We start from the raw sequence: 17,647 nt of genomic DNA on the forward strand, positions 1-17,647 counted from the left end.
GATTAACCGATTCAACTAGTAATCCATTAATTAAACCAATAATTCAGTAATCCAATAATCTAATCGGTTTGATCACCGGTTTGATTCTGATAACTATGCTCGTAAAGTCATAAGGCTCCACCCCATTCTCACCAATTTCAGTTATACGCGCCAAAATCACTTCTTCTTTTCCTGTCTGAGATGTGATTCTCTCCTCTCTCTCTATCTCAAGCGCGATTCTCAATCGTGTTCTTTTTCATACTTTTTAAACTGATTTTCATTACTTCATTTCTCTTTTTCTTTATTTGATTCTGCATTTTTGCCTCTAGATTAAGGTGATCGTCTACTCCTGGTGTTTTTTATTTTTGCATGCTTTCTTTTTGCTATTTTTTTGTGTTTGATTTTGCTATTTCTTGTTTGATTTTAGGTCTGATTTCGCGATCTTTTTTATTTTTGCATTTTTGTTTCTGCATTCAGGTGAGCTTCAATTCCTTTTTTATGTTCGATTTTTGCATACCTGCTTTTTGCTACTTCTTACCTATATGTTGTTCTTCATTGCGCTTCATCTTCTCGCTCTTCGAGCGAAATCTTAGTGAGCTTTTTCTCTTCTTGTTTTTTCTCTCTCACATTCTTGATTTGATGTCTGTTTTAGGTTTTATGGGTTTGATTATAATGACTTGTAAACTTATATTTAGATTTTGGTGTTTGATTATAGTTAAGATTTCACTATTGCTCCAAATCAAAGTTTCCTGTGTGACGTAAGCTTGTAGGGTCCTTGAATTAAATTTTAATGTCTTAAATTTTTTTATAAATTTAACTAAACTTTAATTTTTTCACACTAATTACCGATTGCTTGGATCGTCTTTGACATCCTAACTAATGAATCCATTATGTTTAGGTCATAATCGGATATTAACTAGAACATTACGGTGACCTTTAACTTATAACTCTTAATTTAACATATCAACAGTATTAACAATACATAAATGAGAGGCTGCGAACAATTTTTTTTACAACTTATATGCACGGGGTAAAAATAGAATTGGCATGAGTAGATGAATGAAAAGATTTCAAATAAGAATGTCGAATTTAATTAATATAAATTATACAATATATATAAATACGTATACAAGACTCTAAAGAAATTCCTAACTAGACTATAATCACGTAAAAAATTTGTCTTTTAAACTATAAATACACACTGTGGTTTCATAGGTAATGAGAGGAGACTACTAAAATTATGCTACTCACTTTGAAAGAGTAAGAACTCGCTAGATCGACTTGATTATCATAAAAGTCTGTCGAGATTTGAAAAAGAGAAATAAATAATAATGGGTGATTATCCTACAGTTTTTCAACAAATCCAAATAACAAATTGTTGACTGGAGATGAATTTCACCTTCTTTCAATAAAAGGTTAAAAAAAAATATCATTTTCAGTCAGTAATTAATAATACATATTTGTTATCTCATCAGGGATCCGCACAATCTCCTCATATTATTTTCCTTTCCCTTTATAGGCATTCCAAAATCCAAATGTCTACACTTTCGGTGTCAAGTGTCAACTGTCACCCACAGATTCTTGCACCCTCTCCTATTCAAACACCTCAACCTTCATCCTGGCTGCTAATAAACAACAACCTTAAACCTTAAACCTTAGCTTGTTTACCCGACACACAAACACCATTATAACAAAACCTGTTCTCTTATTTCCATTCTCATATGTACATGGCGACAAATAGGGTCCAAGAAAGATCGGATCACCACGTGAAAGAAGAGGAAAAGGAAGAGGAAGCATTTTTGCTTTGCGATCTTCCGGTAACTTTGATCCATCACAAGGTTCAGCAAGACCAACCAAGACCGGACCCTTTCTTAATAAGGGAAAGGAGGGAAGAACAAGAAGACAACTTCAATTTCAATTCACATGGCGATTCCTTCTCCAAAGAGCCAGAAATGTGCGCTGCAGAAGTAATTTCAGTATCTACAAGAAGAAAAACCGAAGTCCAAGAGAAATTGTTTACATAAAAATCAAGAGTTTCGATTAAAATGAGCATGGTTTGAGCTAAGGAATACAAGCACCTGATAAAACGGCAGCATTAGGAAGACATCGAATTTAATATGAATGAATTTAAGCAGGTTGAACTCGCACAAACAATGACGCAATTTGAAATAAAGAAAGCAGCAGTGCCTTTTTGTTGCAGCATGTCTAAGCTTCCATGAAGGAGGCAGACGTGTAAAATTCATGGTGGGGATTATGAACTCATCTACTCTCTGCTTGCATCTGGCCACCTGCAGCTGCCACAAAATATGTATTTTAAAAATAAACAATCTACGATTACTGGCTTCTCTCAGAATAGAAGAAGAGGAATAACCTGTGGAGTTGGATTTACGATGAAGGTTTGAGATAGAGATGCTGCTTGCATTGTTTGTCACCGGAAATATACGCTGAGCAAGAAAATTCGCAAATTAGAAGAAATGAGGACTGAGGAAGTACATATCTGGTAATTCAGGCTTAGATACTACTTCACCAAACTCTGCTGCTGCCTCCTCTTCCTTCTAGTTCTGTTCACTTCTACTTATCTTCACTTACACCCAAATTAGTTAAGACTAAAGAAAACTCTATCATTCAAACTTCAAAGTCTATTTATATGGTTATTTTTCATTGTATTTGGAAAAGCTTTTAAAAAGAAAATTTTAACCACTTTAAAAATTATATTATGTGCTTAGGGCTTGTGACGGTGAGTTTTTGAGTTTTTTTTTTTAAATTATTTATTTTAAAAAAATTTTAAAAAAATAAAAATAATTTTATATTTAAATATTTTATACAAAAAAAATTTATCTATTAATTATATTTAGATATAATATAAAAATATTTATTTATTTATTACATAAAAAATATCATTTTTAAGAAAAAAACTTTTTTTAAAAAAAATATAAATTATAATTTGAAAAAAAGTTATTTTTTTATATTTTTACATTAAGTTGTTCCCCACAAGAAAAATCACCACTTATGACCAGTTTATAACATAATCTTTTCACGTTAGTGTACTATGCTACTGAAGAACGAAACAATGGAGAAACTCATGCAGCATTGTTGAGCTTGCATTCCGCTTAAAGAACAGGTGGCTAGATTGCACGGGTGAAGTTGTTTGCGATTAATATTTAAAATGATCACATCGTATACAATGTTACATTTGAAGGTAGCGAAATAAAACCTAACGAAATGCACATAATTATTGGTCATTGATAAATCAAGCTTCCCCAGCATTCTAAGTACAGAAATCCAGTAAAATCTTGTGTACTCTAGATAGAGTTACAAAATAATGTCTTGCAAATTTGCACCATCTACAATAATAACTAAATCTTTGGATACAAAAAATGGAGCTAGAAGGAGTCATTGTCCTTAATGCCAAAGGAGGATTTCAACTTATTAGCAAGAAGTGGTAGCATCTTGGTACTGTCTTGGATCGCCTCATCAGCACAGGAAATCATATCATTCATGGCCCCACCTTTCTGCTGGAGCTTTGCAGACTCATACCTATCTTGACATACCATCAGAGATCTATTCAATTTCTCCTGCACCATGTTCAAAACAAGGTATTTATTGTCCAAATAATGGGAAATCAACAACAAAAACTACTAAGCCTTTTACTACAAGGTGAGGTAAGTTACATGGATCTATGAATACCATATCTTCAATAGGAAATCAAACTAAATGTTTTGGAGGTCCAAAGATCTTCCAATGCAAAATTTTCGAAGATGCATGCATACATATACATATCTGCTCTATTTCTTACAACAAACCATTAATTTTCATCAAAAAGTGTTGAAAAAGTAAAGTGTGAATTGGATCCAATTTTAATGTTTGCAAACCCTATAATCAATAGTGGATCGAGTTTCAACTGATTACCTAGAATGAAAGACAATTAATCGTTGATTGTACTATTGAGACTTGTCTATTAAATTAATTCACAATACTTTTGCAATTAAAGAAGCAACAACAGTTGAGAAAGGAAGGAGATACTTACCTGAAACTTTTGCATCTCAGTATCAAAAGTCTGTTGAACATTAGCAAGAGGAATACTGCAATTTTCGACACAAGTAGTTATCTCTTCCTGCCTTCTGCTCCTATCAAAGCACTCATACGCACATTTGAAATATGCTTTCTGGAAAGGTCAAATCCAATCAAACAATGAACTATATAGAATAGGAAGCTTGGAAGTGCAAAATTTGTCATCGTATTGAAGCAGTCAAGAAAGAAGAAACCTGGAGAGTGAAATTGACATGGTCTTGGATAGGGGCAAGGTTATTTTGAGCAGCTACATTGACTTCATCAAGCTTCTGCCTCAGTCTTTGTTGAGCAAGATGCTCTTCAGCTCCCGCAAAGTGATCCATCCTATTCACTGTCATCAAATAGCTTTTCACATTTAGTTTCAGAACTCAAGTTCCATAAGGGGGAAGAATCCCCCGAGTTTATGAAACTGAAAAGCAGTCAAGGAATCGAGATTCAGGTCATAAATCTGATGACGAAAAGAGGGAAAAACATTAGAGCTCGAAATTGCAATTGAAATCGAATACAAAACAGGGATTAGGGTGCAGCCATTTGGGTACACGCGAGAGCAAGCAAACCAAAATATGAAAGCCGAATGGAATCACCTGAACTGAAATGGAAAAAAATCAAAACCTAGCTATGCAGTGAAGAGTAAAAACAAGTCTCTGAATTATATCCCCAAAATCCGAACTTGTCGTGCTATTGAACCTGCACTCTTCTTCCTCCTCCTCCTCTACACGAAATAAGCCATTCGGAAGGGTTTAAAGGGTTTAAGCCACGAAATATTTTTTTGGACTTCGATTGGGCCTTTAATTTTTTCTGTCACTACTTTGGGCTTTTAGTTTGTCCAATCAATACAGGCCCCTGTGAAAGGCTAGCTTAGTTATCATTATATGTCAGATTGGAGAGTCACACCAAAAAGGTACCTCATGCATTTGGTCTTTTATTGTGCTTGACAGCTTGAGGCTTAGCACAAAGCCACGAACCAAGGTTCTGAGAACCGGACCGGTTATCGAACCGTTTTACTCACTAGTTCACTAGTTCAACCGGTCCAATCGAATTCAACCGAAAAAATGATTTTAAAATAAAAGAATAAATAAATTATAGAACAACTCTCATCAACACAATAAAAAACAATCAATAAATCGTCAACACAATAAAAATTATAGAATATGTGTACTGCTATAATATAAAATTACAGAACATGTCTACAGGCATGTTACTTATTATTATGACTCCCTCTATCACCAGTTCATTGTGCTGATGGTTTTCAATGCTGCAAGCTACTCCACTCCTAACTTTGAGCTGCTCCCTAATAAAGTTTCAAGTAGAAATTTCAAAACATTTTAATACTATGGCTCAAAACATATTCAAGCTTGAGGTGTATGCATGTATTCAATGAAATCAAAGCAAAACTAACTGTGAGAAGAACATTAAACTTACTCGTCGTTTTTATAGAAAGCATTCCATCTGTTTTACAAGCTTCAAATATAAACAGCTCAAATGCTCATCAATAAAATATGAAAATTATGTAGATGTTTTTCCTCTCTAAAATGAATAGTCCAATTGTTAAGTTATTCCAGTTGTCAGTATCATTGTTAGAAGAAAATCTCAGCTTGAAATCAACCTATTATACATCAAACTCCAAAAGAGTATCAATTTTAACAAGATCAGCACAATGATTAACAAAAAAAAAAAAAAAAACAGAGTGAGGTAGTGAGCACAAAATCAAGAAACTTTAAAAAAATTTAACATCAGAAAAAAAGCAAGAACAAGCCAATAACAGTTTATCAGTACCAATTTAGCAAGGTTCAGAAAATCGGACCGGTCATTGAACCACTCTAGTTACTGGTTCACTAGTTATTGGTTCAACCGGTTCAGTTCAACCAAAAAACCGTTTTATAATATACACCTGATTCTATAAAAATTCAATGAATAAAGCAACTGGTTCTAAACACTCTTCTACTGCATCTTTTTACTTCAAAAGGGGATCATAAACAACTAGTTCTATGAATAAACAAACTACAATGATATGCAATGCCAAAAATAGGCCAATGATAAAATAATAAAGGGTTTCTCTCTTCAATTCTATGTTCAAGCTTGTAGCATACCAGAATCAACAGAATAATACCGTTAAAATAGTCTTCCTTCTTAATTCTTATATACCTCAAAGAATTTCCTACAAAATGAAAATTGAACACAACACACACCTTTAAAACAAAAACAAAACAACACTCAAAAATCAATCACCTCTTCTAAACTCAGCCTTAAAACAAAACAGAACAACATTCAGAGTATGAGCATTAATCACAAAAAATTGATTTCTGAAACAACAAAAACAGCAGAACAACATTCAGAGTTTGAGCATTGATCACAAAATATTGATTTATGAAACAAAACAAAAACAGAAGAACAACATTCAGAGTTTGAGCATTGATAACAAAAAATTGATTTCTGAAACAAAACAAACACTGCAAAACCAACAGAACAGCATTTAGAGTTTGAACATCGATCACACAAAAAAATTTCTGAAACAAAACAAACAATCAACAAAACAATGAAAACAGAATTTTTTTTCCTTTAGAAGAAGAAAACAATGAAAACATGAAGCATATAATAAATCAATGATCACCAATATCCAGCAAGAATCTCAAAGACAACAATAAATACACAACAACAATTTAGCAAATAAACAAGAACAAGACCTAAATAGAAAATCCAACAAATTAAATCACAGAAACCTAACAATTTAGCAAATTAAAACAACAGCAGCCCAACAATTTAGCAAATTATCAACTTAACAGGTTCAAGAACAGAAAATCACAACAACAAAAAAAATAAAAATAACAGAACAACAACACAAGCAAATTAACAAGTTCACACGAACAGTTAAAATTTATCAGAAGAACACTAATGCAATGCTAATATGTTTTCTACAAAGATGCTATTTGTGCAGCTAAAATTTCCTAATTACTAAGATCCAATTATTCTAATTTCACATGCAATCAACTTACTAAGTTTCTAAAAGCTAGAAATGATAAAACCAACCCAAAATATGGTTAAAGCATTTCATCAAACATTTTGAGTGCGGTAAACTTGAAACGAAATAAGAGAATTCAAAGCTTAGTATCAATGTGATAGAGAAGAGAACATAACTATTGTATACTTTAATTCAGTCTTATGAAAAAAATCCAAACCACTGCCAAATCAAATAGTTACTTATTGTAATAGAAATAAGAAGTTGCAGAGTTTCAAGCAGAGTATTGGTGTTGTGCGAGTGTATTGTCTGGTGGTGGGTTTAGGGAACTCACGGCGGCGACAAAAGAGAGCAGTTCGACGGCTAGGTGGAGCGCACGGGTTGGTCGCAGAGTTTGAAGCAGGGCAACGTGGCTTCCAGACGAACACGAACCCGAACGGTGAACGGCGAGTGAACGCGAACGGTGAACGCCGAGCAAACTTGAACGGCGAAGAACGCTGAACGAAGACGCGAACGTTAACGGAAACCAACGGCGGCGGAAGCGCGGCTGAGCAGACAAAGACGACGGACGCCGAGCTCGAGGAAGCAGCTGCGATCGGTGACAGCGAACGGGGGTTGAAGACTTGGAGCACGAGGGAAGCTAGATAGACGGATGGACGGCGGCAGTATGCCACTACTCGCGGCGGCGGTGGTGTAGGCTTACAGTGCTATGCTAGGGTTTTTTGGCTGAGTTTCTGTGAATGAAAGAAACAGAGGGAGAAAGGGAGAAAGAAACGAAGGAGTTTTAGAACCAAGAGTGAAAGTAAGCAAATTTGGCAAAAACGAAGCCGTTTCTTTTAAACCGGTCGGTTCTCTGTCCGGTTCAACCGACCAAAAACCGGTCGGTTTGATAGTTCTTCTCCGATTTTTAGAGAAACGGTTTTAGGGAGCAAATCGGACTGTAGTTATTTCCGGTTCACGGTTAGACCGGTCAAACCAGTCGGTCCGGTCCGATTTTCAGAACATTGCAATTTAGCATCAATCAATAAGCCAGTAACAGTGTTCATTAATCAAGAACAGGCTAGAACAAGCCAGAGTAGTGAGCAAAGCCAATCAAGTTCTTAACATAGTTTTCACAAGTTTAACACAAAAATTAACATGCTTTAACAAAGATTAATAAAGTTTTTAACCCAATTTTAACAAGCTCAGCACAATGATTAACAACAAAAAAAGTCCTAAATGAGGTAATGAGCACAAAATCAAGAAACTTTAACAAAATTTAACAATAGATAAAAAAAGCCAAGAACAAGCCAGTAACAGTTTATCAGTACCAATTTAGCATCAATCAATAAGCCAATGATTAACAAGCTCAGCACAATGATTAACAAAAAAAAAGCACTGAGTGAGGTAATGAGCACAAAATCAAGAAACTTTAACAAAATTTAACAACAGACAAAAAAGCCAAGAACAAGCCAGTAACAGTTTATCCGTACCAATTTAGCATCAAGCAATAAGCTAGTAACAGAGTTAATTAATCAAGAATAGGCTAGAACAAGCCAGAGTAGTGAGCAAAGCCAATCAACCAAGAACAAGCACTAAGCACTGACAGAGCATCCAATTAACTCAAGCACAAAGTAAAAAAAAAAAACAAAACAGCAACACATCACTTAATCAATAATCATCAATCAATGAAAAACAAAACACCAACAGTGAGTATTAAAAAACGACGATCACTAACCATCGAAGAACAAGCATGAAGAGGGTTTGGTTTCTGAACAGACAATAAAAAAACACGAAAAATAAGCACTAGCAGTGAGCATTAACCTTCGACGGATGACGATGAACAGGCAACTGATGAGAGCGAACATGGGATGGTGAGAGCGAAGTAACAAACGCCGATAGCACAAAGACGAAAGTTCTTAAGTGCGACGGAGGCGGCAGCAGCAGTCTTTCACTCTGATAGACGGCGACAAGATTGGTGGAGGCTAGGGTTTGCTTTTTTTGGTGGAGGCTAGGGCATTTTGCTGATGACTAAGGAAGGAGTTGGAGAAGGAAGCCAAACACGTGCAATCCCTTGTTTCCTTTCAACAAAGGAAACGGTTCCATTTCTTGTAAACCGGCCGAGTCCTGGTTCGGTTTGACCAGTCGGTTCAACGGTTTGTATCCAGTTTCTAGAACAGTGGTTTCTGCTAATGAACCGAACCACCTAAGCTACTGGTTCGCGGTCAGACCGATTCGAATTATGACATTGGCACCTTACAAAAGAATCAGAGATCCTAAAGTTCACGTTACTAAATTCGAATCCATGATGTTCCTGAATAGTGACTCTGATCCTATTTTGTGTCATTCTTTTCCTACTTTTTTAGATGGAGCTGCTTTATTTTGGTTTTTTAATTTACCTGCTGGTTCAATCTCGAGATTTGACGAATTCACCATGTTATTCATAAACAACTTTGCAGCATCCAAAATTTATGTACGAGATTCAGATTACCTCAGTAGAATCAAATATAGGCAACACGAAAGCCTAAAAGACTACATGACACACTTCACAACAGCAAACATGGAGATTCTAAACCTCAATCTAGAGGTACACCTGCATGCCTTAAAAAGCGGTCTCCGACCTGAAAATTTCCAGGAAGCAATAGCAATAGCAAAGCCGAAAACATGGGATGAATTTAAAGATAAGGCAATTGGACAAATCGAAATCGAGGAACAAAGGAAAGCCCGGAGAATGGAAAGACCATCATCTCGGAAAGAAGAAGAAAGGACTCACAGACCTCAGAGCAAGGACCCTAAAAACCTTTCAAATTGACACCAAAGTTCGACTCATACACCAAGTTCAATATCAAGAGAAAAGATATAATTAAAGAAAAGCTTATAAAGCCGCCAAGTAAAGCGGGAACATATCAGGATCAAAGGTACGTAGACAGAAGTAAACACTGTGCATTCCACCAAAAGTACGACCATACCACCGATAAATGTGTGGTGGCTAAGGACCTATTGGAGAGATTGGCCAGACAAGGCTTACTAGATAAATATGTCAGCTCTAGAAATAAAAAAGAAACAACCAAAAACACTAACAGACCGAGCCATAATTCAAATCACAAGGACAAAGGAGTTTGGTCTGGAGCGGTTGAATCTCCTACTTTAAAGGGAGTAATAAACTACATTTTAGGAGGCTTTGCAGGAGGAGGAACAACCAATGCAGCCAGAAAGAGAAGTTACCAAGCCATGATGACAATGGACGGAGCTCGCTACAATACACACACCTCACCTCCAGTAGAACAAATCTCGTTCAACGCATCCGATCTCAAATTACAAAATCTGAACGTGGACGATCTAGTGGTAATCTCGATACACACTGGAGAATTGACAGTCAAGAAAGTCCTACTCGACCTTGGAAGCAGTGCCGACGTGTTATTTTACTCCACTTTCAAAAAGATGCAACTCAGCGACAAGGCCCTACACACTCAACTGGGAAATTGGTAGGATTCTCCGGAGAAAGGGTACCTGTGTCAGGTTATGTATGGTTAAGAACAACACTAGAAAAAATTTCACATTCAAAAACCCTAGATATCCAATTTTTAGTAGTTGAATGTGCTAGCCCCTATAATATCATTTTGGAACGCTCATCTCTTAACTCTTTTGGAGCTATCGTTTCCACAGTTTACCTTTGTGTAAAGTTTCTTGTGCAGGACCACATAGTGGTAACAATGTACACCAATCACAAGGAAGCTCGACAATGCTACAATGCATGCTTAAAGATTATTCCAAAGGAGATCCTCCCAAGAGTTCACTTTGTCTACAACACAGAGAACATACCAACTCTAATCGAGCTGGACCCCATAGACAATAGTAGTTAACCCTCTTCAACAAACGACCTAGAAAAGGTACAATTAGGAGAAACTGATCAATTTACTAACATCGGTTCTGTTTTCTATGCAAGAACTAAACAACACCTCATCGAACTATTGAAATCCAATTCCGACCTTTTTGCATGGACACCTGCCGACATGTCAGGAGTTGAGCCAAACTTTATATGCCATAAACTAGCAGTCAATCCCAATTTTCGACCTATACGACAAAAAAAGAAATTTCGACACAGAAAAAAAGTGCAGCAATAACAAAAACACAGAGATTGCTCGATGCATGATTCATCCGAGAACTTAGATTTTCATCTTGGTTAGCAAATTTGGTAATGGTTAATGGTTAAGAAAAGCTCAGGTAAATGACGCATGTGTGTAGATTTTTCAGACTTGAACAAAGCATGCCCGAAAGATTCCTATCCACTCCCGAACATTGATAGATTGGTAGATGATACTTCGGGTTAGGGTTTAGGATTTTAGGTAAGCCCGCACACGCCCCGAAACAGATCGACCAAACAATTTTGTTCTTTCGGTGCGGATTGGGCCCAGATTTGGGTCGCTCGTGGTTACTATTCACCTCGATATGCGTGCCCAGATTAAAAATATATTTGTATGGGCTCCAGAGCTAAACACAACCTTAATTGGGGTGAGGAGTACACGAGAAAAATATATTTAGCTCCCGTTTTCACCGAAAATCCTAATTTACATGAGTTCTAGGGTAGGATACACCCTCCAAATTAAAGAGCGATGAATGTGCTTTCCAGACTTGTGGTATTTTTCATTGCTTGAAAAAGATTTTTGCATGGACTCCGAAATTAAACAAAACCTTAATCGGGGTGAGGAGTATACGAGAAAAATATGTTTAGCTCCCATTTTAGCAAAAATCCTAATTTACATGAGTTCTAAGGTAGGATACACCCTTTAAAGAGAGATGAGTGTGCTTTCCAGACTTGTGAAAATTTTCTTTATTTGAAAAAGAATTTTGCATGGACTCCGAACACTACTAGAAATAAGGTTTTTTCAGACAAAAATTTCAGACAAAATTTATTTCGTATGAATGACTTTATAATTTCGGACAAATTTGAGACAAATTTTGAACAACTTTTAAGTGGAGGTTATGGAAGAATATATTCTGTCCTAAATTTGTTAAAATATTGTTCCGAATTTTGACACCAAATTTTCCTAGATGGCGCCAAAATTTTCATACAGATTAACAACACATTTTGGACTCAATTATATATAATTTATAAAAGGTATATTTTTTGTTTCTAAGACTCAATTTCAAAACTTCTTAATCAAAATATGAAATAATCATCATATTAATTAACATCTCATTTATTATTATACATATTTTAAAAAATTAGATTAATAAATACGTTAGTGCTTATTTATGCACTCGTCTTTTATAACAACTAAATATTTTTGCCTTTACAAAATTAGTTTAATATGTTTTAACATTATTCATATATTAGTAACATTATTTTTAATCTACACAAAAATATAGAAGAAAATAAAATAAAAGTAAAACCAAACAAAATTCAATTAATTTTGTAAAAGTATTATTTTATTTTAATTTATTGCCTCAAGATAAAAGTATAAATATTATTTAATTTATAATAATTAAGATGATGTATTTTTAATAAGTCTATTAAAATATAATAAAATTAAATTTTTGTCATTTTTTCTTATAACCATTACAAACTCCAAGTTTTAAAAACTAGATCGAACTAGTTGGTTGAACCAGTTCAACTAGAAACCGATGAGAAAATGGTCCGATCCTCTCTCTGAAACCACCAATTTCAAAATCGATAGAAAAATCGTCAAACCGACCAAACCAAAAACTGGCCGGTTGGATCGGACTGAAAACTGGCCAGTTGGACCAAACTGAAACCGGTCAGTTGGTATGGACTGGAAAACGGCCGATTTTTAATAAATGAAGTCGTTTTGATACCCAAACCCACGTCGCGTCACTCACCCCCCCTCAAAACTCCTCTGTGAATCAAATGTCCCTCTCCTCTCACCAGCCCTAGCTTCTTCAAGAATTCAAAACCCAAACCAAAAACTTAGACTTTTCAACGGATCCGCCGTCGCCGTCTGTTGTTGTAGGCGCCTCCATGGCCTCCCCCTTTCCCATGTTCCAAACCCAAACCCCTAGCAAGGCACGTCGTCGTCGCGTCGTTGATGAGCGGATAATTTATACGCTTTTTGGCATTATTTTTAGTATGTTTTTAGTATATTTGGTTTAGTTTTTAGTATATTTTTATTAGTTTTTAGTTAAAATTCACTTTTCTGGACTTTACTATGAGTTTGTGTGTTTTTCTGTGATTTCAGGTATTTTCTGGCTGAAATTGAGGGATCTGAGCAAAAATCTGATTCAGAGACTGAAAAGGACTGCAGATGCTGTTGGATTCTGACCTCCCTGCACTCGAAGTGGATTTTCTGGAGCTACAGAAGCCCAATTGGCGCGCTCTCAACGGCGTTGGAAAGTAGACATCCTGGGCTTTCCAGCAATATATGATAGTCCATACTTTCCCCAAGATTTGATGGCCCAAACCGGCGTTCAAAGTCACCTACAGAAATTCCAGCGTTAAACGCCGGAACTGGCACCAAAATGGGAGTTAAACGCCCAAACTGGCATAAAAGCTGGCGTTTAACTCCAAGAAGAGTCTCTACACGAAAATGCTTCAATGCTCAGCCCAAGCACACACCAAGTGGGCCCGGAAGTGGATTTTTATGTCATTTACTCATCTCTGTACACCCTAGGCTACTAGTTCTCTATATATAGGACCTTTTACCATTGTATTTTTTATCTTTGGACATCTAGTTCTTAGATCAGATCTTGGTTCTTCTGGTTCCCTCTCTGGGGCCGAAACCAATGATCACTTTTGTTCTTATGTATTTTCAACGGTGGAGTTTCTACACACCATAGATTAAGGTGTGGAGCTCTGCTGTACCTCGAGTATTAATGCAATTACTATTGTTCTTCTATTCAATTCCGCTTGTTCTTTATCCAAGATATCACTTGTTCTTCAACTTGATGAATGTGATGATCCGTGACACTCATCATCATTCTCACTCATGAACAAGGTGATTGACAACCATTCTTGTTCTACAAGCAATCAAAGCTCTAGTGAATATCTCTTGGATTCCTGATAACACGATGCATGGTTGATCGCCTGACAACCGAGTGCTCGCCTGACAAACGAGCCAGCCATTCCGTGAGATCAGAGTCTTCGTGGTATAGGCGAGAACTGATGGCAGCATTCAAGAGAATCCGGAAGGTCTAACCTTGTCTGTGGTATTCTGAGTAGGATTCAATGATTGAATGACTGTGACGTGCTTCAAACTCCTGAAGGCGGGGCGTTAGTGACAGACGCAAAAGAATCACTGGATTCTATTCCGGCCTGATTGAGAACCGACAGATGGATAGCCGTGCCGTGACAGGGTGCGTTGAACATTTCCAATGAGAGGATGGGAGGTAGCCACTGACAACGGTGAAACCCTTGCATAAGCTTGCCATGGAAAGGAGTAAGAAGGATTGGATGAAGACAGTAGGAAAGCAGAAAGACGGAAGGGAAGGCATCTTCATACGCTTATCTGAAGTTCCTACCAATGAATTACATAAGTATCTCTATCTTTATCTTTATGCTTTATTCGTTTATCACTATACCCAATTGAGTCTGCCTGACTGAGATTTACAAGGTGACCATAGCTTGCTTCATACCAACAATCTCTGTGGGATCGACCCTTACTCACGTAAGGTATTACTTGGACGACCTAGTGCACTTGCTGGTTAGTTGTGCGAAGTTGTAGTGATCACAATTTCGCGCACCAAGTTTTTGGCGCCGTTGCCGGGGATTGTTTGTGTATGGACAACTGACGGTTCATCTTGTTGCTTAGATTAGGTATTTTTCTTCAGAGTTCTTAAGAAGGAATTCTAGTGTTTCAAGGTGATGTTCTTATCATCACCAAGGCTGATTGATTCTCATCAATTTAGCTCTTGAATGCAGTGTCCTGCTGAAGCTTGGCCGGCCATGTCTAATTTCTTTAGACTAAAGCTTTAGACTAACATTGCATGATTCCTGGAATTCTCATTAAGAATTTTGATACCTTTATTTTCTTTTTCTACATAATTTTCAAAAAAGCACAAAAAAAAAAATTTTACAAAATCATAAAAACCAAAAATATCTCTTGTTTGAGTCTAGTGTCTAATTTTAAGTTTGGTGTCAATTGCATGTTTCTGTTCTTCTTGCATTTTTCGAATTCATGCATGTGTCTTCATTAATCTTCGAGTTGTTCTTGATGATTTCCTTGTTTTGATCTTTGAATTCTATTGACTTGAGTGTTTTGTTGTTTCTCATATGCATTCTCATCTTGTTAGTGTTAGTAGTATACAAACTACTAAGTTTGGTGTCTTGCATGCATTATTATTTGATTTTAGTTGCATTTTGATTATTCCTTATTATTAAAAATCCAAAAATATTTTTAATTTGTGTCTTTTCAAGTCAATAATACAGAGAATTGAAGATTCAGAACATACTGCAGAGGAATCACACAGAAAAAGCTAGGCATTCAAAAATGCCCAGTGAAGAAGACAGACTGGCGTTTAAACGCCAGCCAGGGTGCCTGGCTGGGCGTTTAACGCCCAAAAGGGTAGTAGTTTGGGTATTAAACGCCAGAATGTGCACCATTCTGGGCGTTTAACGCCAGGATGGCACAAGGGGGAGGATTTTGTTTTCAAATCAATTTTTTTTCAAGTTTTCAAAGTTTTTCAAAATCAAATCTTTTTCAAATCATATCTTTTCAATCAAATGTTTTCAAAATCAATTTCTTTCCTTTTTCAAGGATACTTGCTAACAATTAATGATTTGATTGAACATTTCAAGTATGTTGCATTTTCTGTTGAGAAAGGTTTAATGTTTGAATCATATCTTTTCTTGTTAGTCAAGTTTTTAATTTTCAAAATCAAATCTTTTTAAAATGTTTTTCAAATCATATCTTCTCAATCACATCTTTTTAAAACCAATCATATCTTCTTAACCTCATCTTTTTCAAAATAGTTTTCAATCAAATCTTTTTGATTTCTAATTTCAAAATCTTTTTCAAAAATCACTTGATTCCTTTTCCACTCTTATTTTCGAAAATCAATTAAGTGTTTTTCAAAATGTTTTCAAAATCCTTTACTTAATTTTCGAAAATTACTTCCCTTCTTCTCACATCCTTCTATTTATGGACTAACACTATTCCTTAATGCAAAATTCGAACTCAATCTTCTTTGATAAGTTCGAATTTTCTACCTCTATCTTCCATTTTTCTTCCTCTGACACCTCAAGGAATCTCTATACTGTGACATAGAGGATTCCACAATTTCTTGCTCTCTTCTCTTTCATATGAGCAGGAGCAGAGACAAAGGCATTCTTGTTGAAGCTGACCCTGAACCTGAAAAAAACCCATGGCAGCCGAAAATAACAACAATGCCAACAATGCAAGGAAGGTGCTGGGTGACTTTACTGCACCTACTCCCGACTTCTATGGGAGAAGCATCTCTATCCCTGCCATTGGAGCAAACAATTTTGAGCTTAAGCCTCAATTAGTTTCTCTAATGCAACAGAATTGCAAGTTCCATGGACTTCCATTGGAAGATCCTCATCAGTTTTTAGCTGAGTTCTTGCAAATCTGTGACACAGTCAAGACTAATGGGGTTGACCCTGAGGTCTACAGACTGATGCTATTCCCTTTTGCTGTAAGAGACAGAGCTAGAATATGGTTGGACTCACAACCTAAAGATAGCTTGGACTCTTGGGAAAAGCTAGTCAATGCCTTCTTGGCAAAGTTCTTTCCACCTCAAAAATGGAGTAAGCTTAGAGTGGAAGTCCAAACCTTCAGACAGAAGGATGGTGAATCCCTCTATGAAGCTTGGGAAAGATACAAACAATTAATCAGAAAATGTCCCTCAGACATGCTTTCTGAATGGAGCATCATAGGTATTTTCTATGATGGTCTCTCTGAACTATCCAAGATGTCTTTGGATAGCTCTGCTGGAGGATCTCTTCATCTGAAGAAGACGCCTACAGAGGCTCAAGAGCTCATTGAAATGGTTGCAAATAACCAATTCATGTACACTTCTGAAAGAAATCCTGTGAACAATGGGACAAGTCAGAAGAAAGGAGTTCTTGAGATTGATACTCTGAATGCCATTTTGGCTCAGAACAAGATATTGACTCAACAAGTCAATTTGATCTCTCAAAGTCTGTCTGGAATGCAAAATGCACCAAGCAGTACTAAGGATGCTTCATCTGAAGAAGAAGCTTATGATCCTGAGAACCCTTCAATGGAAGAGGTGAATTACTTAGGAGAACCCTATGGAAACACCTATAATTCTTCATGGAGAAATCACCCAAATTTCTCATGGAAGAATCAAGAGAGACCTCAACAAGGTTTCAACAACAATAATGGTGGAAGAAACAGGTTTAGCAATGGCAAGCCTTTTCCATCATCTTCTCAGCAACAGACAGAGAGTTCTAAGCAGAATACCTCTGACTTAGCAACAATGGTCTCTGATCTAATCAAAACCACTCAAAGTTTCATGAATGAAACAAGGTCCTCCATCAGAAATTTGGAAGGACAAGTGGGTCAGCTGAGCAAGAAAGTTACTGAACTCCCTCCTAGTACTCTCCCAAGCAACACAGAAGAAAACCCAAAAGGAGAGTGCAAAGCTATTAACATGGCCGAATTCTGGGAGGAAAGAGAGGCAGTGAACGCCACTGAGGAGGACCTCAATGGGTGTGCACTGGCC

At 36.4% G+C, this 17,647-nt stretch overlaps 2 protein-coding genes and 1 non-coding gene across 12 annotated transcripts; all 3 read right to left on the minus strand.

Annotated features, from left to right (window-relative positions):
• Positions 1–1,432: 1,432 nt before the first annotated feature.
• On the minus strand, positions 1,433–2,563 carry LOC130936771 (uncharacterized). Of its 2 annotated transcripts, XM_057866923.1 has the most exons (3): positions 2,351–2,563; positions 2,058–2,267; positions 1,433–1,959 (listed from the first exon to the last, which is right to left on the minus strand). In XM_057866923.1, exons 1-3 carry the CDS (start codon positions 2,399–2,401, stop codon positions 1,894–1,896), a joined length of 327 nt encoding a protein of 108 aa, XP_057722906.1. In that variant the 5' UTR covers positions 2,402–2,563; the 3' UTR covers positions 1,433–1,893. The 2 variants fall into 2 exon arrangements, 1 of the variants encoding a protein (XP_057722906.1); XR_009068174.1 differs by lacking the exon at positions 1,433–1,959 and having other exon boundaries at positions 2,019–2,273; positions 2,351–2,382.
• Positions 2,564–3,115: 552 nt separating this feature from the next.
• LOC130932634 (uncharacterized) lies at positions 3,116–7,797 on the minus strand. Of its 9 annotated transcripts, none has more exons than XM_057861996.1 (6): positions 7,341–7,797; positions 5,473–5,656; positions 5,253–5,341; positions 4,245–4,381; positions 4,007–4,144; positions 3,116–3,554 (listed from the first exon to the last, which is right to left on the minus strand). In XM_057861996.1, coding segments are annotated over exons 3-6 (468 nt in total). In that variant the 5' UTR covers positions 5,254–5,341; positions 5,473–5,656; positions 7,341–7,797; the 3' UTR covers positions 3,116–3,362. The 9 variants fall into 9 exon arrangements, with proteins under 9 accessions (XP_057717979.1, XP_057717982.1, XP_057717977.1 ...); XM_057861999.1 differs by having other exon boundaries at positions 4,635–5,341; XM_057861994.1 differs by lacking the exon at positions 5,473–5,656 and adding an exon at positions 6,161–6,208.
• Positions 7,798–16,708: 8,911 nt separating this feature from the next.
• On the minus strand, positions 16,709–16,816 carry LOC130937423 (small nucleolar RNA R71). Its single transcript, XR_009068644.1, has one exon. It is a non-coding gene; the product is annotated as a small nucleolar RNA R71 (small nucleolar RNA).
• Between the last annotated feature and the right edge of the window lie 831 nt (positions 16,817–17,647).

This window comes from Arachis stenosperma, chromosome 6 (genome assembly GCF_014773155.1).
Source record: "Arachis stenosperma cultivar V10309 chromosome 6, arast.V10309.gnm1.PFL2, whole genome shotgun sequence".
Lineage (NCBI taxonomy): Eukaryota > Viridiplantae > Streptophyta > Magnoliopsida > Fabales > Fabaceae > Arachis > Arachis stenosperma.